We start from the raw sequence: 21,261 nt of genomic DNA on the forward strand, positions 1-21,261 counted from the left end.
TATTTTTTAAAGTAATGACCTCCTGAGAAAACGATCTTCCTGTAGATTAGCTGAAAAATAGAAAAATATGCCCCCAATCAACCCACAAGCAAAAGAAAACCGCCCCATACTTGTAAATCATTTTATTAATTATGCTCTATAAACACTATCAATGTAATAACAATAATTAAATATTACTTTTTTAAAAAAAGACAAATAAACTTAGAATAATAAAAATGCTGACACTAATATACTACTTCGGGCGTCACTTAGACAAATTTACAAGTGCTATATAATAATAAAAAATATTTCTTTTTAGATTTTGCGGATTTTCCATACTCGTGTGACAATAACAAGTCATATACATAAAGGTTCAATAATTTTTTAGAGACGTCGAAGTCACATAAAGTCCGTCCAACAAGAATGTACATGATTTTGACAGTTTTCTGTCATTTTTTGGTTGACGTCGTCTGTCGAAATGTTTCCCTGGCTCGTTGGACAGACTATATCAATTTTGTACTATACAATTCTTATCATAAAATTAATAAATCCAAAATATAGTCTCTAAAAACTAACAATATGCAAAAAAGCAATAAAACAATGATTTAATTATTAATTAATACAAACATACACAGTAAAAAATATGTAAATATTTTTAATAGACATAGTAAAGTAGGATTAAATATGTAAACGAACATTTTAGCATAAAAAGCTGTTATATTAACCTTTCAAATTGTAAATTCAAAAAAAAATAGATATAATAAAGCTTAATTTGCTGTTTTAGTAAAATTGGATAATAGTAAAAGCTTTTGTTTGAGACACCCTGTATATGTAGAATGGAAAGAAAAATCAAAATTTTATTGCATAATAATGACTATGAATGAAATAATTCTTACAGTTTCTAAGTTCAAGGCATTAAAGTTCATGAATATTAAAAGTATCCTTATATACAGGGTCTTTCAATTAACTGGCTCGTTAAGAGTTTTTTAAAATATAATTTAGATAATTATTTGAATGTAGTAATGTAGTAAATATTTTCCACTTTCTGACATTGGAAGTGGCTGTCAAATTGTTTGTGACCGAGTTGCAAGAACAACCCTGTATAATTAATATATTAAATGAATAACAAACCAATAAAGAATCTGTTTTTCAAAAAACATCAAAACTTCAATGCCTTGAAACAAAATACAAGCCTAAAAACTCAACAACATTATTTTTGTCACTCTTACACAACTTAGAGGAAAAAATCCGCCAAACAAATATACATACAATATAAAATAAAATCAAAAAATATATAAGGCTTTGGTGTAGAAAAAAGCAAAAATATAATTCACAAAAAAAGAAAAACACCTCACTGACCTAATACCTAACCTATATACAGAGTTTGTTAAAAAGTTAACTTCACGGTAAATTCGTATATAAGGGAAAATGTGTTCTAATCTTTCAAAACAACCTGTACATTTTATCAACTACATTAATTAAATGATTTGGGCGTGCCACGATAAATTTGATCCCTCTGTGTTTCTAACGAGAAAAAACGTAAAGAGATTTTTTTCGTAAATATAACTTACACAAAAAAATAAACATACGCTAAATGCCCGTATACACGTTACGTTTTACTTGTTCATTCAAACGAATTCTTTTCGAGTCACTGTGTACTAGTCTTTAATCTGCTTAATAACTGATTCTTTTAATTAAGAGGCGAAACAGATATGACATTTTGAGCTAGGACTACAAAGAGTAATGAAGTTGACTTGTTATCCGCAAAGGCGAAATAAAATCGTTTTTGTGTCAATTTTTTTCGAGTCGGCTCACCAATAATTACAGAAATATAACTATTGGAACATACCAAACCAAACCAACCAAAGATAGTGGTTCTACAATAATAAGAACTGTAGAGATTATTGTACCTGCCAATCTGGATAAAACTTCAAAGGCGCGACGAAAAAATCGTTTTAGTTTCAGACTCATAATACTCGCAGCTATTAAGTACAGAAATATAATCGTTTTTAAATTAATGAAAAATATAGATAAGTAACAACCCAAGACACTGTTTTTGAAAATAGGTTAAAACCGGTTTAAAGGATACTGTTTTTGAAAATAGGTTAAAACCGGTTTAAAGTATACTGTTTTTGAAAATAGGTTAAAACCGGTCTAAAGGATACTGTTTTTGAAAATAGGTTAAAACCGGTTTAAGATACTGTTTTTGAAAATAGGTTAAAACCGGTTTAATAAAAATTGTTCTTTTCTCGTAAAGTTTAGCAAATTATTTGAGTACTTCCTATGAGTACTAGTCTTCAATCTGCAATAGCTGACACTCGTAAAATTCCTTGACTAAAAGGAATATTAAACCTGAAAATGTTAATAAAACTCCGAAAACGCGAAGAAAAAATCATTGTGCTTTCCACTTCATAATGCTTGGGAGCTAATCATTATAGAAATATAATTGTTTTAAAAATAACGGAAAATAACAACTCGAGACATTTTTTTTGAAAATAGGTTTAAACCGGTTTAACAAAAATCTTTTTTTTTTAGCAAATTCTTCGAGTATTTTCAGTGAATACTAGTCTTTAATCTTGAATACCTGACACTCGTCGTGATATTATTCTAAAAAAGTAAGGAATACAAAGAATATTAAACTTCTGATTATGAAATGATATTCTGAATAAAACTCCAAAAGGGCGACGAAAAAATCGTTTTACTCTCCACTTCATAATACTTGGGAGCTATTAATTACAGAAATATAATTGTTTTTAAATTAATGGAATAACAACCCAAGATAGTGGTTTTGAAAATAGGTTAAAACCGGTTTAAAGGATACTGTTTTTGAAAATAGGTTAAAACCGGTTTAAAAGACACTGTTTTTGAAACTACGTTAAAACCGGTTTAAGACACTGTTTTTGAAAATAGGTTAAAACCGGTTTAATAAAAATTGTTCTTTTCTCGTAAAGTTTAGCAAATTATTCGAGTACTTCCTGTGAGTACTAGTCTTCAATCTGCAATAGCTGACACGTAAAATTCCTTGACTAACAGGAATATTAATCCAGAAAATGTTAATAAAACTCCGAAAACGCGATGAAAAAATCATTGTGCTTTCCACTTCATAATGCTTGGGAGCTAATAATTATAGAAATATAATTGTTTTAAAAATAACGGAAAATAACAACTCCAGACACTTTTTTTGAAAATAGGTTAAAACCGGTTTAACAAAAATATTTTTTTAACAAATTCTTCGAGTATTTCTAGTATTTCTAGTCTTTAATCTTGAATACCTGACACTCGTCGTGATATTCTTATTCTGAAAAAGGAATACAAAGAATATTAAACTTCTGATTATGAAATGATATTCTGAATAAAACTCCAAAAGGGCGACGAAAAAATCGTTTTACTTTCCAATTCATAATGCTTGGGAGCTATTAATTACAGAAATATAATTTTTTTTAAATTAATGGAATAACAACCCAAGATAGTGGTTTTGAAAATAGGTTAAAACCGGTTTAAAAGACACTGTTTTTGAAACTAGGTTAAAACCGGTTTGAGACACTGTTTTTGAAAATAGGTTAAAACCGGTTTAATAAAAATTGTTCTTTTGTCGTAAAGTTTAGCAAATTATTCGAGTACTTCCTGTGAGTACTAGTCTTCAATTTGCAATAGCTGACACGTAAAATTCCTTGACTAACAGGAATATTAATCCAGAAAATGTTAATAAAACTCCGAAAACGCGATGAAAAAATCATTGTGCTTTCCACTTCATAATGCTTGGGAGCTAATAATTATAGAAATATAATTGTTTTAAAAATAACGGAAAATAACAACTCCAGACACTTTTTTTGAAAATAGGTTAAAACCGGTTTAACAAAAATATTTTTTTTAACAAATTCTTCGAGTATTTCTAGTATTTCTAGTCTTTAATCTTGAATACCTGACACTCGTCGTGATATTCTTATTCTGAAAAAGTAAGGAATACAAAGAATATTAAACTTCTGATTATGAAATGATATTCTGAATAAAACTCCAAAAGGGCGACGAAAAAATCGTTATAGTCGATAAAAAAGGACTATCAAGAATACTAAAAACGATATTTTGAATAAAACTTCAAAATGGCGACGAAAAGATTTTAGTTCCCGACTCATAGGACTCGGAGCTATTAATTACAGAAATATAATTATTTTTAACTTAATAAAAAATATGGATAAGTAACAGCTCAAGATACTTTTTTTGAAAATAAATAAAAACCGGTTTAATAAAAACTGTTTTTTTAGGATTACAAATTTTTCGAGTACTTCCAGTGAGTACTAGTCTTTAATCTGCCAGTACCTGATCCTCGTCGTAAAATTCCTACTTCGCAAAAACCACGAATACAAAGAATAGTATAGTTGAAACTCTAAAGAAAATTCCGAGAGCACGGTAAAGAAATCGTTTTACTTTCCAATTCATGATGCTTGGGAGTTAATCAAGAGAAATATAATTGTTTAAAAAAAATGGAAAATATAGATAAGTAACAACACAAGATACTTTTTCACGAAACTAGTTAAAACCGGTTTAACAGATACTGTTTTTGAAAATAGCTTAAAACCGATTTAACGGATGCTGTTTTTGAAAATAGGTTAATCTATCATCTAACAGTACCTGACCCTCGTTGTAAAATTCCTACTGCGAATACAAATACTATAGGTAAAACTGTAAAGAAAATTCCGAGAGCACGGTGAAGAAATCGTTTTACTTTCCAATTCATGATGCTTGGGAGCTAATCAAGAGAAATATAATTGTTTAAAGAAAATGGAAAATATAGATAAGTAACAACACAAGATACTTTTTCACGAAACAGGTTAAAACCGGTTTAACAGATACTGTTTTTGAAAATAGGTTAAAACCGGTTTAACGGATACTGTTTTTGAAAATAGGTTAAAACCGGTTTAAGACACTGTTTTTGAAACTAGGTTAAAACCGGTTTAATAAAAACTTTTTTATTTGTAGCGCAAAAGCCACGAATACAAAGAATACTATAGGTAAAACACTAAAGAAAATTCCGAGAGCACGGTGAAGAAATCGTTTTACTTTCCAATTCATGATGCTTGGGAGCTAATCAAGAGAAATATAATTGTTTAAAAAAAATGGAAAATATAGATAAGTAACAACACAAGATACTTATTCACGAAACTAATAAAACCGGTTTAACGGATACTGTTTTTGAAAATAGGTTAAAACCGGTTTAATGGACTCTTGAATAGGTTAAAACCGATTTAAGACGCTTTTTGAAAATAGGCTAAAACCGGTTTAAAAAACACTGTTTTTGAAAGTAGGTTAAAACCGGTTTAATAAAAACTTTTTTATCTGTAAAGTCTAGCAAATTCTTTTCGAGTACTTCCAGTGTGTACTATTCTTTAATCTGCAATATACCTGACCCTCGTTATTAAAACGGCAAAGGCAAAATAGGTAAGGCGTGTTGAGCTAGAACTATCAAGAGTAATAAATTTGCGATGTTACAGATAATTCGACAAATGTGTTCATAGAAGCGTTTTCGTCTCCAAAAGGATTTTCGTGTCCGGCTCATAATGCTTGGAACCAATAATGACAAGACAATTGTTTTAAAATTAATGGAAACTATAGGTAAGTAACAACACAAGATACTTTTTTACAAAACAGGTTAAAACCGGTAAAATAAAAATTGATTTTTTTTAAAGGTTGGCAAATTTTTTTCGAATACTTCCAGTGTGTACTAGTCTTTAATCTGCAATAAAACCTGGTTATTCAAACCACAAAGCCAAATCAGCTCTGTCCCTTAGAACTAACATTACCACGAGTAAAATATTTGATGTGTAACAGATAAATCGACAAAAGCGTACAAAAAAGCGGCTTTGAAACCAGCTCATAATGTTTGGAACCAATAATGACGACATAATTGTTTTTAAATTAATGAAAAATATAGATAAGTAGTAATCCAAGACACTTCTTTTTAAATAGGTTAAAACCGGTTTAAATAAAACTTTTTTTTAGGTTTACCAAATTCTTCGAGTCATTCCAGTGTGTATTAGTCTCTTAAATAAACGTATATAAAGTATAGTAAACCTGACAGTTTAAATAAAACTCCCAAAGTACGACGAACAAACCGTCTTTGGTACCAGCTCATAACGCACGCAGCTAATAATTACAGAAATATAATTGTTTTTCAATTAATGGAATATATAGATAAGTAACAACCCAAGATACTGTTTTTGAAAATAGGTTAAAACCGGTTTAACGGATAATGTCTTTGAAACTAGGTTAAAACCGGTTTAATAAAAACTGTATTTTTTAAAATTTAAGAAATTCTTCGAGTACTTTCAGTATGGGCTAGTCTTTAATCTGGAATAATTTTAACGGGTATAACGCTAATCTTCCCTTAACGGCTTTATAAGAAGATAGATGCAGCTTCCAATAGTTGTAATAGATACGAAAACTTTGCAAACCAGAAAAAAAAGCGTTCGAACCGCATAACTTCGAGCCAATCGCTATATATTTGTTTCAAAAATAATGCAAAATATAGATAAGTAACAACCCGAGAAACCGTTTTTGAAAATAGGTTAAAACCGGTTTAACGGATTCTGTTTTTGAAAAGAGGTTAAAACCGGTTTAATAAAAACTTTTTTTTTTGGTTTTGGGAAATTCTTCGAGTACTTCCAGTATGTGCTAGTCTTTAATCTGGAACAACTTTTAAAGGGTATAACGCTAATCTTCCCTAGACGGCTTTATAAAAAGATAAGAGCGATAATAATAAGCGATACGAGAACTTTGCAAACCAGAAAAAGAAACCGTATAATTCGCAGAACTTTGAGCTAATCGCTATATATTTGTTTCAAAAATAATGGAAAATATAGATAAGCAACAACCCGAGATACTGTTTTTCAAAATCGGTTAAAACCGGTTTAATGAAAACGTTTTTTTTTATTTCTGTAAAGTTTAGCAAATTCTTCGAACACTTCCAGTAATAACGTGTAAACGGGGCTTTCAGAACAACGACTCGCAGTTTAAACGGGTTTAATATAAATAGTTTTTTTCTTGTAAAGTTTAGGAAATCTTTCCGGTAATTTCGGCGTGTGCTAGTAGTCTCTCTCTGGAACATATGAACTAACGTCTAAAAGATTTAACGCGTTTAACGGAGCTCTGACAACGGCCATGCAGATTATGGCAGTTCAATTTCTAAAACCTCGAAAAAAACATATTCCGGAAAAATGTGCATACTTTTTAAAATTAACGGCTATAACTATAAATAAAACATTTTTCGAAAATAGGTGTTCCGGTTCCAAAATGCCAAATTGTTTTTTCCGAAAATTTAGCACAGGTTCTGTTGAGTCCTCGCACGACCGTCAAATCTCGGGTGACTTTTTTACAAAACGGGGTTCTCGAACTTGGGACCTTTCTCTATGAAAATCTCGTCGTACGCCCCCGCCTGCTCCAGCTCCAACACTTGGAACTTCTTCAGCACCAACACGCTGTAGAATTTCTGGGCGGCCTAGAAAAAAAAACAAACAATGGTTTCTTCTTATACAGGGTTGTTCGCGCTATTCGGCACGGAGTATTGTAGCCAAATAATTAGATTGGGTGAGTGACGGCAGACTACTAAAGCTGCAATTTGAGATTATTTTCAAAAGGTACAGACTGGCACAAATAAATAAAAAATATCGAGGTTGTATTTTTTTCAATTTAACACCCTGTATTTTATTACATTTTTTGTTGTGAAAATTTTTTTAAAAAATTATTAAAAATACTGCCCTGAAATCAAAACTATATTAGGTATTTACTTTGGATGGTCTCTACTTACTTTGCTATAAATATGGAAATCGTAAATCATACAGGATGTTCAAAAATCTACTCCAAACCTTCCAAAATATAAAATAATTTTTCTTCGTTTTTTTTAATGGAACACCCTGTATATTATTTTTTCAATAGATGGAGAACTAAAAAATTGACATTTTTTGTATTTAGAGTATTTCAAAATTTTTAACTGTTTCGCAGATATCCGCGGTTTTATATTTCAAATGGCATTTTTCACAGTAAATTTTTTCAAAGCCACCAAATGATTTTTATCTCGAATTTTACCGTTGAAAGAGCCATATGAAATAACACTGCGTGTATCTGCGAAACCATCAGAAATGTTGAAATACTTTAAAATAGAGAAATAGTATACAGGGTGTTCCACTTAAAATAAAAACAAAGAAAAATTATTTTATATTTTAGAAAGTTTGGCGTAGAATTTTGAACACCCTGTATGATTTAAGACTGCGATACTTATAGCAAAGCAGGTACATACCCTCTAAAGTAAACACCTAATATAGTTTTGATTTTCGGACAATTCTTGTTTTCGTAATATTTTTTTAAGGAAGATTCAAAATGTATATTTTTTAATTATGTATTAATATCTCTGAAATTATCGAAATATAATTACTCATATCTTGGGATTATTTAAAGTGATCTGAAAGGAAGCCAAAAATGCAACAATATACAGGGTGTTCCGTTTAAGAAAAATAATCCCCATCCACTCACACTTTTTTGGGCCACCCCAGAGAAGGTAAAATATTTTCCTGAAATACATTCTGTACATACTTTAGGCTGGCACTTAAACAAAATTCTCAAGTGTTTTATTCTAGGAGCTACAGATGCCCGACGCACTATTGCCGCACCCTGTATATGCTTTTATTCCACTTAATTTGAAGGTAGAACGTAATAAAGTAAAATTTAATTAAATCATTATTTTATTCATAATGATTTAGATTTAAATTCCAAATTAGAAACCAAAAATAGAAATTTTTAAACAATATAAAATACTAACTTTCAAAACATAAAAATACGAAAAACTTACCAAGAATATAAATATAACACAACTAATTTTTTTTACTTAAAACAGAACCATGTAATCAGAATCTTTAAATCTAGCATACATTTTAGATATATTATGTCTAGTATGACTTTACTTGATCTAAATGAAATAAAATCTATAGGCACATTCCACAAGGTTCGCTTTTTTGTACATATTTACTGTTCATGTTTTTTTTATTTATCAGCCAATACGTTTTAAAAAAATCCCAGTTCTGTTTGCATTTTCTTCAATTTTATTATTCATTTCATCATATTGAAAAAGATAATGTATAGTAAATCAATAAAGTTGGCGTCTATGTCGTCAAAATACAATACGATCGAAAAAAAACGGTGTCAAAGACGGCTGGAGAATGACCTCGAGAAGGCCTTCAGAAGATTGTAATTTATTTTTCTATTAGCGTGTACCCGCGACTTCGTTCACGTCGAATTAATCATTTGTAATGGTGATGATAAAACAAAGCAAAATTTTCCATTAACATACAAACTGGATAAAATTTTCTCACATTTGCCAAAAATAAGAGTTTTACGTCAAGCAGTTTAAGCAGAATTGTGGTTAATCAATTACCCAACTTTTTGGAACACCCTGTATGATTTAAACCCCACAGTCAATCTGTTTGCCAAAAATCAGCTTTAAACGTCAAGCAGGTTAAGCAGAATCGTGATTACTCAATGGTCATATTTTATGAAACACCCTGTATAAATTTTTAAAAAATCTTAAAATATGTAAAACAACAAAATAAAATATACGTGTTTACGAGTTTTTTCCGAAAAATTCACCGTTTTTTAAATAAAAATTATTGTAATATTTGAGGGGTGGTTTCACCCCCTTGGAACTGGAATTTCGAAAAATCCCTTCTAATCGAACCTCTACACCCTAAAGTCTATCTGTTTTCCAAAAATCAGCTTTTTACGCCAAGCGCTTTAAGCAGGATCGTGATTAATCAATGACCAGATTTTTCGAAACACCCTGTATATATTCTTAAAAAATCTTAAAATATGTAAAAAGCAAAATAAAATATACGTGTTTAAGCGTTTTTTCAGAAACTTGACCGTTTTTTAAATAAAAAATATTGTAATATTTGAGGGGTGGTTTCACCCCCTTGGAACTGGAATTTCGAAAAATCCCTGCTTATCGAACCTCTACACCCTAGAATCAACCTGTATGCCAAAATTGAGCTTCTTACGTTGAGTGGTTTGAGCAGGATCGTGATTAATCAGTATGTCAGTCACTTAAGGATTTTATATATTAGTATAGATTGAATAAAAATGATTTTTAAATTATGTAGTTGAAAATTCGAGAAAAAAGAATCTTTCGAATATAGGTTTGTGCCTCTGGAAACTGGAAACGTTCTATCCCTTTTTTAATCTCTTTATAATGAACAGTGTTAATTTTTGACAAGTTTTATGTCAATTTTTGGTAAATGACGTCTAGAGATTGACCTCGCCAAAATTATTATCGATTGTCATTCCTCAGCCGTCTTTGACGCCGTCTTTTTTTCGATCGTACGATATTTGACGAATGTACGTCGTAATGTCGTCACTTCCACTTTTTTTTACTTTGACTTTTACTGATATCGCTATATTTGATTTCATCATTTATTATGAAATAATAACGGTCGATTTCGTTTGATCTATACATACAGGATGTCCCAGAAATAAGCGCAAGTATTTTAACCGGTAGTATAGCTCAACCGCGAGGTTTTTTTCGCCAAAATTTTTTTTGAAAATTCGATTTTTTTTGTTTTTAGTTAAAAAAACATAATTTCTTGACAATATGGCAACATAGGTATTAGATTAAATTTCCAAGAAAGAAAATCCAGAAAAGATCCAGTAGTTCTCAAAATTTTAGGAAAAAATAATTTTTTTTTGGAAATTTTTAAAGCAAAATAACTCCGTTATTTTGGACTTATTTGAAAAACGACAAAGAGAAAATATTATGTTTCTTTTATCGAGCTCTACCACGCCTTAAAATACTTGCACTTATTTCTGGGACACCCTGTATAACGTTTTAAATATTTTTTAATTGACTTATTTTTTAAGTCTGCTTCTGACATAAAAAATAATACACAGGACATACCATTCAAAAAAAATAAGAAAAATTACTCCATATTATTATTTTATTATTACTCCATATCTATTATAACAATTTTGATATTAAATTGTGAGCACCCTGTACAATTTGCGTTTACCATTATTTATATTAACGTAAAAACAGACAGGCAGTGGTAAATACCGAGTGTTGTTTTGACTTCAGGCCGTCAATTAGAATTTTTAGTTAATTTTTTTCGAAAATGTTACAAAACAGAATTTTTTTTTTAATAATTTTTCTTAAGCAAAAAAAATGTAATCTTGATAATATTAACATAAGTAGTAGATTAGAAGAACGAAATACCAAAAAAAATCGAGTGGTTTGGACAAAATTTAAACAAAAAAACATGTTTTTTAAATTTGCAAAGGAAAATAACTCGGATATTTTGGAATTATTTGAAAAACGGTAAAGAGAAAATATGTTTCTATCGAATCTATTATCTACCAGTCTTTAAATGGTTCATTTCAACGCATAAATTCCATAAGTTAATTTTTTTTGCTCACCCTACTGTATACAGGGTTGTTCACCACTTACGACACGGAATATTGTAGCTAAACGATGAGATTTTTACAAATTGTAAGTTTGGGGTTCGTTGAAGGACATTAGAGCTACAATTTAAAAATATTTTTACAAGATACAGAGTGTCCCAAATAAATAAAAAATATGAAAGTTGTATTTTTTTGAATGGAACATCCTATATATTATTACATTTTTAGTTTCTACGATTAAAATAAAAGTAAATTTGATTAAGGTTTATTACACTTAAACCTTACCGTTTTTGAAATATTTTCAATTTTGTGAAATTGCAGTATAAATTTTAAGGCTTCATTTCTCCGAGGGTCTCAAAGTTTTTAATACCAAATATTTACTGAAGTTTATTTATTGATCAGTTATTGTGTTGCAATAGTAAAAATTTTACTACCTTATACAGAGTGTCTAAATATTTATTTTAAATAATTATTAGCTTTAAACGGCAATAACTTGTTTAATTTAAATGGAAAACCCTGTATATTTTATGAAAATCAGATGCACAATTTAATTGTCTATCAAATTGTATTATACCAGTTTTTACCTATCTCTTCAAGTTTCCGTATAAAATGCATTTTCTTGTAATTTAGAACTCATTTATCAATATACCCATGGAATACTGACATTTTAGATTATTTTTAAAGATGTACCAAATTTTTAGAGTACAGATACTAATATTGTCGATATAGTTCGTTTATTTCATTAAAAAATAAAAAAAACTGTTTAAATATTTGTTAAAGAGGACCAATTAATATGATTCCGGTATTCAAACTACATTAATTGACTGTCTGCGTTGAGGAATAATGAATAATAATTGCTCCAAATACTAAAAAACTGAATTATGTATGTGTATTAGACAGTGTGGTAAAAAAATAACACCTTAAAAATGATATTTCATTTTTTGACAAATGCTTATCTATAACAACAGAGACGTTCATTTTCATAACTTATTATTATATTGATTTCTGATTCAAATCCACATTTATTTAGAATAATTTATTAACGAACACAATTAAGTATGTAATTAATTAGTATTTGGGCGGAAATACTGGTGATATATTTAATTAATGGTATACTCTTTTATAAAGATTTAAATAGTTTTCTTTTTGCATACAAATGGGCTAGTAATATTATCGTTTTTACTAACCTCTACATTTTGTACATTTGTTGTTTTAAAAACAATCTAAAATGTCAATATTCCATGGGTATACTGATAAATGAGGTCTAAATTATAAGAATATGCATTTTCTACGAAAACTTGAAGGGATAGGTAAAAAGTGGTATAATACAATTTGATAGACAATTAAATTGTGCATCTAATTCTCATAAACTATACAGGGTGTTCCATTTAAATTAAACAAGTTATTGCCGTTTAAAGCTAGCAATTATTTAAAATAAATTTTTAGACACTCTGTATAAGGTAGTACTATTTTTATTATTGCAACGCACTAACTGATCAATAAATAAACTTCAGTAAATATTTAGTATTAAAAACTTTCGATACCCTCGGAGAAATAAAGCCTTAAAATTTATACTGCGATTTCACAAAATTGAAAATATTTCAAAAACGGTAAGGTTTAAGTGTAATAAACCTTAATCAAATTTACCTTTATTTTAATCGTAGAAACTAAATATGCAATAAAATACAGGGTGTTCCATTTAAAAAAATACAACTTTGATATTTTTTATTTATTTGGGACGCTCTGTATCTTGTAAAAATATTTTGAAATTGTAGCTCTAATAGTCCTTCAACGAGCCCAAAACTTACAATTTGTAAAAATCTAATCGTTTAGCTACAATACTCCGTGTCGTATGTGGTGAACAACCCTGTATAAACAGGAATGAGAATAACCACCATATAACCACTTTCAGCGATAAATACACCAAATTTTACAACAAACAGTAAGGTTAGATTGCAATTGTCAACAAAGATGGTTAGATCTATTCAACCTTCTCAGTTGATGAACAGGTATGAAAAATTTCGCGATAAAATGTATCATAAATATACTTCAAAAAATCCGCCTTGAATATAGAATGGCACGGAAAATTCAGAATAAAATTGTCATTGTTTATTATTGAAAATAAATAGTGTACACACTTACCTGTTTTCGTTTGTTCTTACGGCACAATTCCGACAGCGTAATTTGACTGGCATCCTGTAACCTGTTTCTTACGAGTAAGAATAACTGATATGCCCTCTTGTTCAATACTCTCTCTTCGAACTGTTCGTCCGTTTCGTCCACTTGCTGTTCGTCAGCCTTTAAAATTTTTTTTTTGTTACAAAAATGAAAAAAAAATCATTAAAAATATTTTTCTTACTGGATCCACTGAGGCGGGTAAATCATAGTCTCCACCCCACGGAGAATGAACCCTCTCCGACATGCCCGCGTGAGGCGTTTGCGACGGTAATTGGTCGTCGTAGCCCATATTTGCCATCTGTGACTAAAAAATATATAAATTATTCCAATTAAGATCGACACGAATCTATAATAACACATAAAGGTCCGCCTTTGCAGGTTGTTAAAGCATCAGAAGTGGGATTAGTCGCTAGAAATTTAGAAAATTTGTACCGCCAGATGGCGTTATACTCTGTTTTTTTTTCTCAGGTAAGATTTCGACAGACGATGACAGAAAAAAAAAGCAGATGACGTCCATGCCAATCCATTTATTTAACTAAAAAAAGTTTCTAATATTTTTTAAGTTAACTATGGATGGGTTTATATAGAAACCCGTCATGCGTCATCTCTTGTTGTTTTTAACCAGTTTTATTAGTTTATTTCAAAAATGACAGATCATATTTCAATATTATTGGTTTAACGGAAAGATAACGACAAACGGACGCCGATGCGTATAAACTCGACTTAAGATTTTTCAGAGTTGTCAAACTCCTGCCAAATTATAGGTTATCCTTTTGTGTCAAATTATGTCAAATAGAAATGATAAATATTTTGCATTTTGGACTGTGTTATTACGTGTGTTTCGTGATTTTTAAAATTAAGTGGAGGAAAACTCAAAGGGGAAATTAAGTATTGACCCCATAGACTTAAAATAAAATATAGACTACACTATTTACATCTCAACGCGGACAAACAACCTTTTTTGTACACATGTTTACTTCTGGGTACAGTCGACCGAGCCTTCCTCATCCAGCCTATGTTGTCACGTCTTTAATATTATCAATATTTTTTTTTCTTGTTATACACATATATTGAGATATTAATACTACAGTTTAATAAAGTAGGTTTTAATATTCCATAGATGTATTAAATAGTCCTTATACTACTAAATTATAAGTCGGATACTGTTTAAAAAGGATAAGTTCTTTACAATATGACAACACCGATTAGAGGCGAGGGAGCCTATTCATTCATTTATTACCTTGTAGTACGTGTCGCACGTGTGCGGTAAAGCTTTGTTGCCGCTATCTCCCCGGCTGTATTAACGCATTTTCTTAGCTTGTAGTGCTTAAGTGTTTATTTTATTGACTTTTTCTGTTCAAGAACTATAAAATATGGTTCGCCAGTGCCAAATTTGCAAGAAATTTGACTTAAATAATCCATTTAAGTCTTGAAACGACTTTTGACCGGTAGGCAACTCTCAATTTACCCATTGGGAGTCAGTGGCGTTGTTGTAGAAAGGCGCTTATTTAGATAATATTTTAGTAAAATGTAAAATCTGAATTTTTTCTCTTACATTACATTATTTACTTACTTACATTGTAACAAAATCATAATTATAACCCTGTTAATAATTAATAATGTTTTTATTAAAAATATATTCCGGTTTATTCTAAAATTATCTTCAGAATCTAAAATAACATACAAGAATTTTAAAATGATATTACATTATGAAACAATATTTTTTAATATACCGGGTCGTCTCAAAAAGTGGCTCAACCCTATAACTTTTTTATTTTTTCAGATAAAAAACAGATTTGTATGTTAGTAGGTATATGACATAAATTAGGATTTATTGACGTATGCAATTGTTTTTGGTCTCTTCCTGTTTCACCGAAATGATTACATCTTTTGATTTTTAAAGGCACCCTCGGTATATTGCTACTTTATTCGATAAAAATGACACTCTGAATAGAATGACATATCATATGTCAACTTTTGACATTGTCGCTTAAAAACATATCCTATTTTAAATTTCAATCCAGTTTTTTTCAATCCACTAAGTTTTAATCAAGGAGCCTTGGAAATATAGTTTTGATCGTCTATCGGTTTCGTGTCTTGTCTAGCCGGTTAAAAGATGTACAAATCGTATTTTTAATCATACATATGTCAATTTTTTCAAATGGAACAAGGGTGACTCATTAGCATATTTGGAAAAAGCATTTTTTATGAATATATTGATACCACACACTTGGTATTTCGAGTCAAATTGTCGTTATGAACCGCGTGTTACAATTACAATTAAACCATATGCGAAAATGTCAAAAGTTGACATATGATATGTCATTCTATTCAGAGTGTCATTTTCTATCGAATAAAGTAGAAATATACCGAGGGTGCCGTTTAAAAATTAAAAGTTATAGTCATTTCCGGTGAAACAGGAATGACCAAAAACAATTGAATGCGTCAATCAATCCAAATTTATTTCATATACTAACATACTAAATCTTGTTTTTTATTTGAAAATATAAAAAATTATGGGGATGAGCCACTTTTGAGACGCACCCGGTATAATAAAGACAGTACCGAGTTAAATAAATGTAGTTTTTATTTTATCCACTTCCTATCACCTTCCTTGCTTTAATGGAACAGATTTATGTTTTCTCTAATTTACATAATAAGACATCACTTAACCAGAAAAAAAATTACAACAATCATATTTTTTTTTCTCTCCCTGGCGCCGATTCTATTATATCTGTGGAATAGATCCTGTTTTGATTAATATTAGGGGTTGTAAATGTTTGACTAAAATTAATAATTTATTATTAATTTCAAAAATTACCTAATTTCGATTATAAAATTTCTTCTATAACGTGTATTTTATTATTTTTATCCTTTTTGGACTCTTTATAGCTTCATTAAAATAAAAAAATTACCCGGCTATGATACGGAGAGTTCAGGTGTACTTGAGAAACGAAAGACAGTGTTGTGTTTCTCGGCAGAGTCGTCAGGGAACGACCGTTACGACAAAGACAACCTATCTATCGCTCGTGTCGCACTCGTTATAACCTAAAACAATAACACAACAATAACAAGACAGTGTCTGACCGCATGTTCCAGCTATTTATGAATGAGATGCTCAGTCTATATTTTATTTTAAGTCTATGATTGACCCAGACCATAATATTTGGTGCCCAGAGATTATGGCCAGAGTGTTGTATTAGCCACAAATAAAGTTTGTATACTATATTGTATATGATACAAAAACTGGAGTATCTGTAAAATAGCAGCACACGATAGGTAAATAATAATCATATTGAATAATTGTATTGATAAATGTAAGAATAAACGCAGGAAGTTGGTTGAGCTTGAAACAAGGCTGGAAAGCAGGAAATCTTTGTGGTGTTTTTTAAAATACACCCTTGCTAGTTTTGTATTAACACATACCGTAATTGTTTCTAATAAAATAACTCGGGGAAATCCCGGTACCGAAAGTACCGGGAATTCCCGGTTAGTTTGACACGTCAAAGAACTGGGACGCGAAAATATTAATTCCCGGTCCTTTCGGTACTTCCAAGACTCGGTAATAATAATTAAAAACATATTTTTTGTTACGTGCGAAAGATTACTTTTGATACTTTCTAGCGATCAAAATCAAACTCTTCTAAATAATGAAGATATTTCTTGTTGTTCTTGCTTCTTTTCTCTTTTGAAGTTCCTATAATATTTATTATGTTATGTTTTGATAGATATTTGCATATTTAATTCAATATTTTACGGCTATTGTCTCAAACTCAGTTAAGTTGGTTTTTGTTGTTTGATGTCAAATATAAGTTATAGTCTGTGAAACGAATAACTTTGAATTTGACAGTTCCCGCAGGCTTTTCTAGTGTTAATTTTATTAGGTTAGCAACTTGCGGCTATGCCGTCTCTAATAGAACAGCCTTGGAGCGAGATTTATGATGTCACGCTAGTTAGATACTACGGATTAATAAATATGTTGTAGAATACATGGAAAATATAATAATTATTCTTCGTATTTTAGGTTTGTATTTTAAAAATTATAAAGTTTGCATAAAATATACATAACATACAGTTAATAAATACAATATATATATATACCTATTTATAGTAATAAATACTTTGGCAAATAAACTATGAACCATACAAATACAGCAAATGTTTTACGATATACAAATAATGAATAGGTGCATAAGATAATGGGTAAAATGTAAAATATATTTTAAATTTTGGGGTTTGACAATCGATCTAATTTCACAAAAAACATTCAATATCTACTAATAGTGATGTATTATTATTTGCATTCACAAAATGTATATGTATATTTTGCAAATATCAATGTTCAAAAAATTATATTTACCAATAATACAATATCATAGAAAAAAAGGCGTCAGCGATGGCTATGAAATAAAAATCGCTGTCATGTTATATGTAAAATTGTTCTAAAATTTTTCATTTTCTTGAGATTTAGGTTCGGGAAAAACGCTGATTAAGTTTTCATTTGGTTTTTCATTACTTTTTTTTGGTTTAAAAAGAACGTTTCGGCTAACATTATAGTCTTCATCAGTGTTCTATCATATGAAAAAAATAGTGTCGAATATAATCCAAAAAATTTCATTCACAACCTAACCTAACACCACATAGTATTTACTGCAATTAATACATTAATATAAACTTCTCAAAAGATGGCCACATATTTTTTAAAATTATTATCCTTAGCACTAAAACTATCTACATTGACTATGGCTGAAAGCGTACTCCATAGCCAATGTAGATAGTTTTAGTGTATAATATTTAGTGTTTTCCATGTATTCTACAACATAATAATTAATCCGTAGTATCTAACTAGCGTGACGTCATAAAGCTCGCTCCGAGGCTGTTCTATTAGAGACGGCATTGGTCCGATATTTAGAAATGTCTAAAGCTGATGACATTTTACTTTTGAAAATTATGACATTTCGTGTTGATTTTTGCAAGAAGAGGAAGAACTGTCACTTGTTTTATTATTTTCCTTTTCTATTTCGTAAAAGTAAAAAGAGTTACCTATCTGATTCGTTCAGGCACTCAATTTAAAGAATATCAGTAACTTTTTTGACAGAGGGAATTTAGATTTGCCATGTTGGTAAAAAATAACGGTCAAAATTCAAAGTTATTCATTTTATAGACTATATCTATACTTTTTACTTCTTTACTTGTGTTCATATTAATTTTCTCACGACTGATTACTTAATAATTTGATATTATCACAGATTAGGTATACTATATGTATACAGATAAAAATCTTATCCCTAAATTGTTTTTTATGACAAGCAAACGAGTAAAATTTCGTGTGCGCAAAAATAAACTCGCGTAAAATAACAATAAACAGCGTAATAGGGAGATATCGCTAAACCGAATAGCGTGCATGCACGTTAATAAGGCCAGGTGTTATTTCCTTTACGTGAGGTGGTATTAACTCTCTTCATTTATAGATATCGGATCGGAAAGAATTCTGATCGCGTCGCGTCCGCTATTCAAACTTAACCTAACTTTGAATTTAAAACTTTGAAATTGTTTTGTTTACTAGGTATTTTAAAACTAAAGGGCTAGGGTGCTTATTTCCAGTGCTTTATTGTTCAACGTCTGCCAGTGGGTTTAGGGCAACAAGCAACAAATTCTCTTAGAAGGGCTAAGTCGTCATCTGCTGTAAACCTAAGCCTCTTTATAGGTTCTTTAGTATTGGAAGAGGTGGAATCCATATTTTGGGCCCATATTTATTTAATTAAAACTAATCCCAGCTACTTAAACATCAAATTACCTAATAAAACTAAAGTAATAATTCAAAACAATTCAAACATAACCTAAAATAAAAGATCTCGCCGGCCGTTTAAGCAATTTTTAAACGTTATTTAGAAATAGCGCTTGGTGTAATTGATCCGCAAATTACGTCAGACGGTAACTTTATTAGCGGGTGTTGCGTTAAAAATTGACTGCATGACGCTATTCGGTTTTCCGATATCTCTCTAATAACTGTGCCGGTCAGGCGCTGTGCACAATTTTAGAGGCCATAAGTGGGCGTGCTGTGTGCGCAAACTAGTAACCTAACTAGTGCCCGATTCCGAAAATTGGAACCACGAAAAACAATAAAGAAAAAACAAAGTTTATAATCTGTATAATCTGTGACATTATTTTCATTAAAAATCTCAATTTTTTATCACTTTTACTTTGAAAAACCATCCCTTGCTTTCTGATTGATGAACTGCACCACCATTGAACAAAAATAAGTCAGTACCGAAAGTACCGAAAGTACCGAAAAATAAACGGGAACAGGATAAAATTCACTGTTTGTTTAATTTAGAAAATCTTACCTGGTCATAGCCCATATTTTCCATGGGATCCAGATGCTCCTGTAGCTGATCCAGCGGTATTTCAGGTAGATGGGGCTGAATAGGCGTCTGAGGCACGCCCAAATCTTGACCCATAAGTTGCGGATGTACGCCCATCTGCTAACGTTATTTATTAATATGGGGAATTACGCATATTAAGGGCTGGCAAAGGTTAGTTTTGGGTCGAGATTCCCGTATGTAAGAAGAGTGCAATGCGTTTATAATGTACTGAACAAAGAGAGAACAGTAAAAACGTTGCCAAACGTATGAAATAAACCGAGAAACTGTGCACATTGCTAAGAGACGTGGAAGGGGATATAGCAGATTCTTCGCGATCGACCGGTCGACCCAATCAGTACTATTAGTACTTAAAAATCTAGGAAAGAGTGTACAGAGTGGTCGAAATTGGTTTGTTTTAACAGAGAAAACCTATTTCCTGACTAGATAGAGTAAAACCGACATAGATGTCATGGGCTTGATTTCTGGGACACGTTTAATGGCATAAACCGCCTGTTAATATTTTCACTCCCAACTGAGATACAGTCTTTTTGAATTTTTTTACCATTTTGAAAATTGCCAATAACTTTTTTATTTCGCTCAATAATAAAATTCTGTAAAAACCTCCTCAAGGCACTTTTTTAAGCACAATCCAGTGGCGTAGTCAGTTTTTTTCTATACTTGCTCTTTTTGTCAGAAATAATAAAAAATATAATTTTTTAAAAGGAAATTATAGTTGCCTATGAACTTAAAAAAATGCTGGCGTTTAACCCTTTCCAACGATATAAAGTTATAGGTATTTATTTCTAAGAATGAGAGAAATATTAGGTTTTTTATCTTTATATCGAAGCGGGTGTGTAATCTTTATTGTGTGTTGACCTAGTTGCCTAATTATTTTTTATCACAATTTAATATTCTATATTATTATTTATCTGCATAATTAAAGACTTTTGAAAAGGTAAATCAACATTCTATATTGGTATTACCAATTACAATTAAAACGCCAGGGTTACAACTATTAAATGGAGAATTTAGAGAGAATCGAATTGGAATAAGGGACCTCATATCTTAGCCTGCTAGGTCCTGTCATTTAACTTCTTTCGACATTTTTGTGGGGGAAATTATTAAATACCTAATATATTGTTGCGGGCCGGTGTGGACTCGACCTAACCTCACAATATGGCCCGCCCTCGGATGACCTTAACATCGCATAGACACCGCAATGATTCATTCGTTCGAGAAGAATCGAGTCCCACTGGAATGGACTAGTACATACGAGAACATTCGAAAACCTTCTCTACGCACCTTA

At 30.5% G+C, this 21,261-nt stretch overlaps 1 protein-coding gene across 3 annotated transcripts in view; it reads right to left on the reverse strand.

Moving 5' to 3' along the window:
- Nucleotides 1-107: 107 nt before the first annotated feature.
- LOC115888812 (double-strand-break repair protein rad21 homolog) overlaps nt 108-21,261 on the reverse strand; it is a 33,555-nt gene continuing 12,401 nt past the window's right edge. For 2 of the 3 annotated variants that reach the window (XM_030908659.1, XM_030908656.1), the window contains exons 14-17: nt 19,938-20,075; nt 13,772-13,894; nt 13,555-13,710; nt 108-7,471 (exon numbers count right to left, since the gene is read on the reverse strand). In XM_030908659.1, the coding sequence (XP_030764519.1) occupies nt 7,346-7,471; nt 13,555-13,710; nt 13,772-13,894; nt 19,938-20,075 (543 nt within the window). In that variant the 3' untranslated portion in view covers nt 108-7,345. The remainder of the gene's footprint in view (nt 7,472-13,554; nt 13,711-13,771; nt 13,895-19,937; nt 20,076-21,261) is intronic. The other variant, XM_030908658.1, reaches the window with a different exon arrangement.

Source organism: Sitophilus oryzae, unplaced genomic scaffold, assembly GCF_002938485.1.
Source record: "Sitophilus oryzae breed Bouriz unplaced genomic scaffold, Soryzae_2.0 scaffold_808_pilon_pilon, whole genome shotgun sequence".
NCBI classification, from domain to species: domain Eukaryota; kingdom Metazoa; phylum Arthropoda; class Insecta; order Coleoptera; family Curculionidae; genus Sitophilus; species Sitophilus oryzae.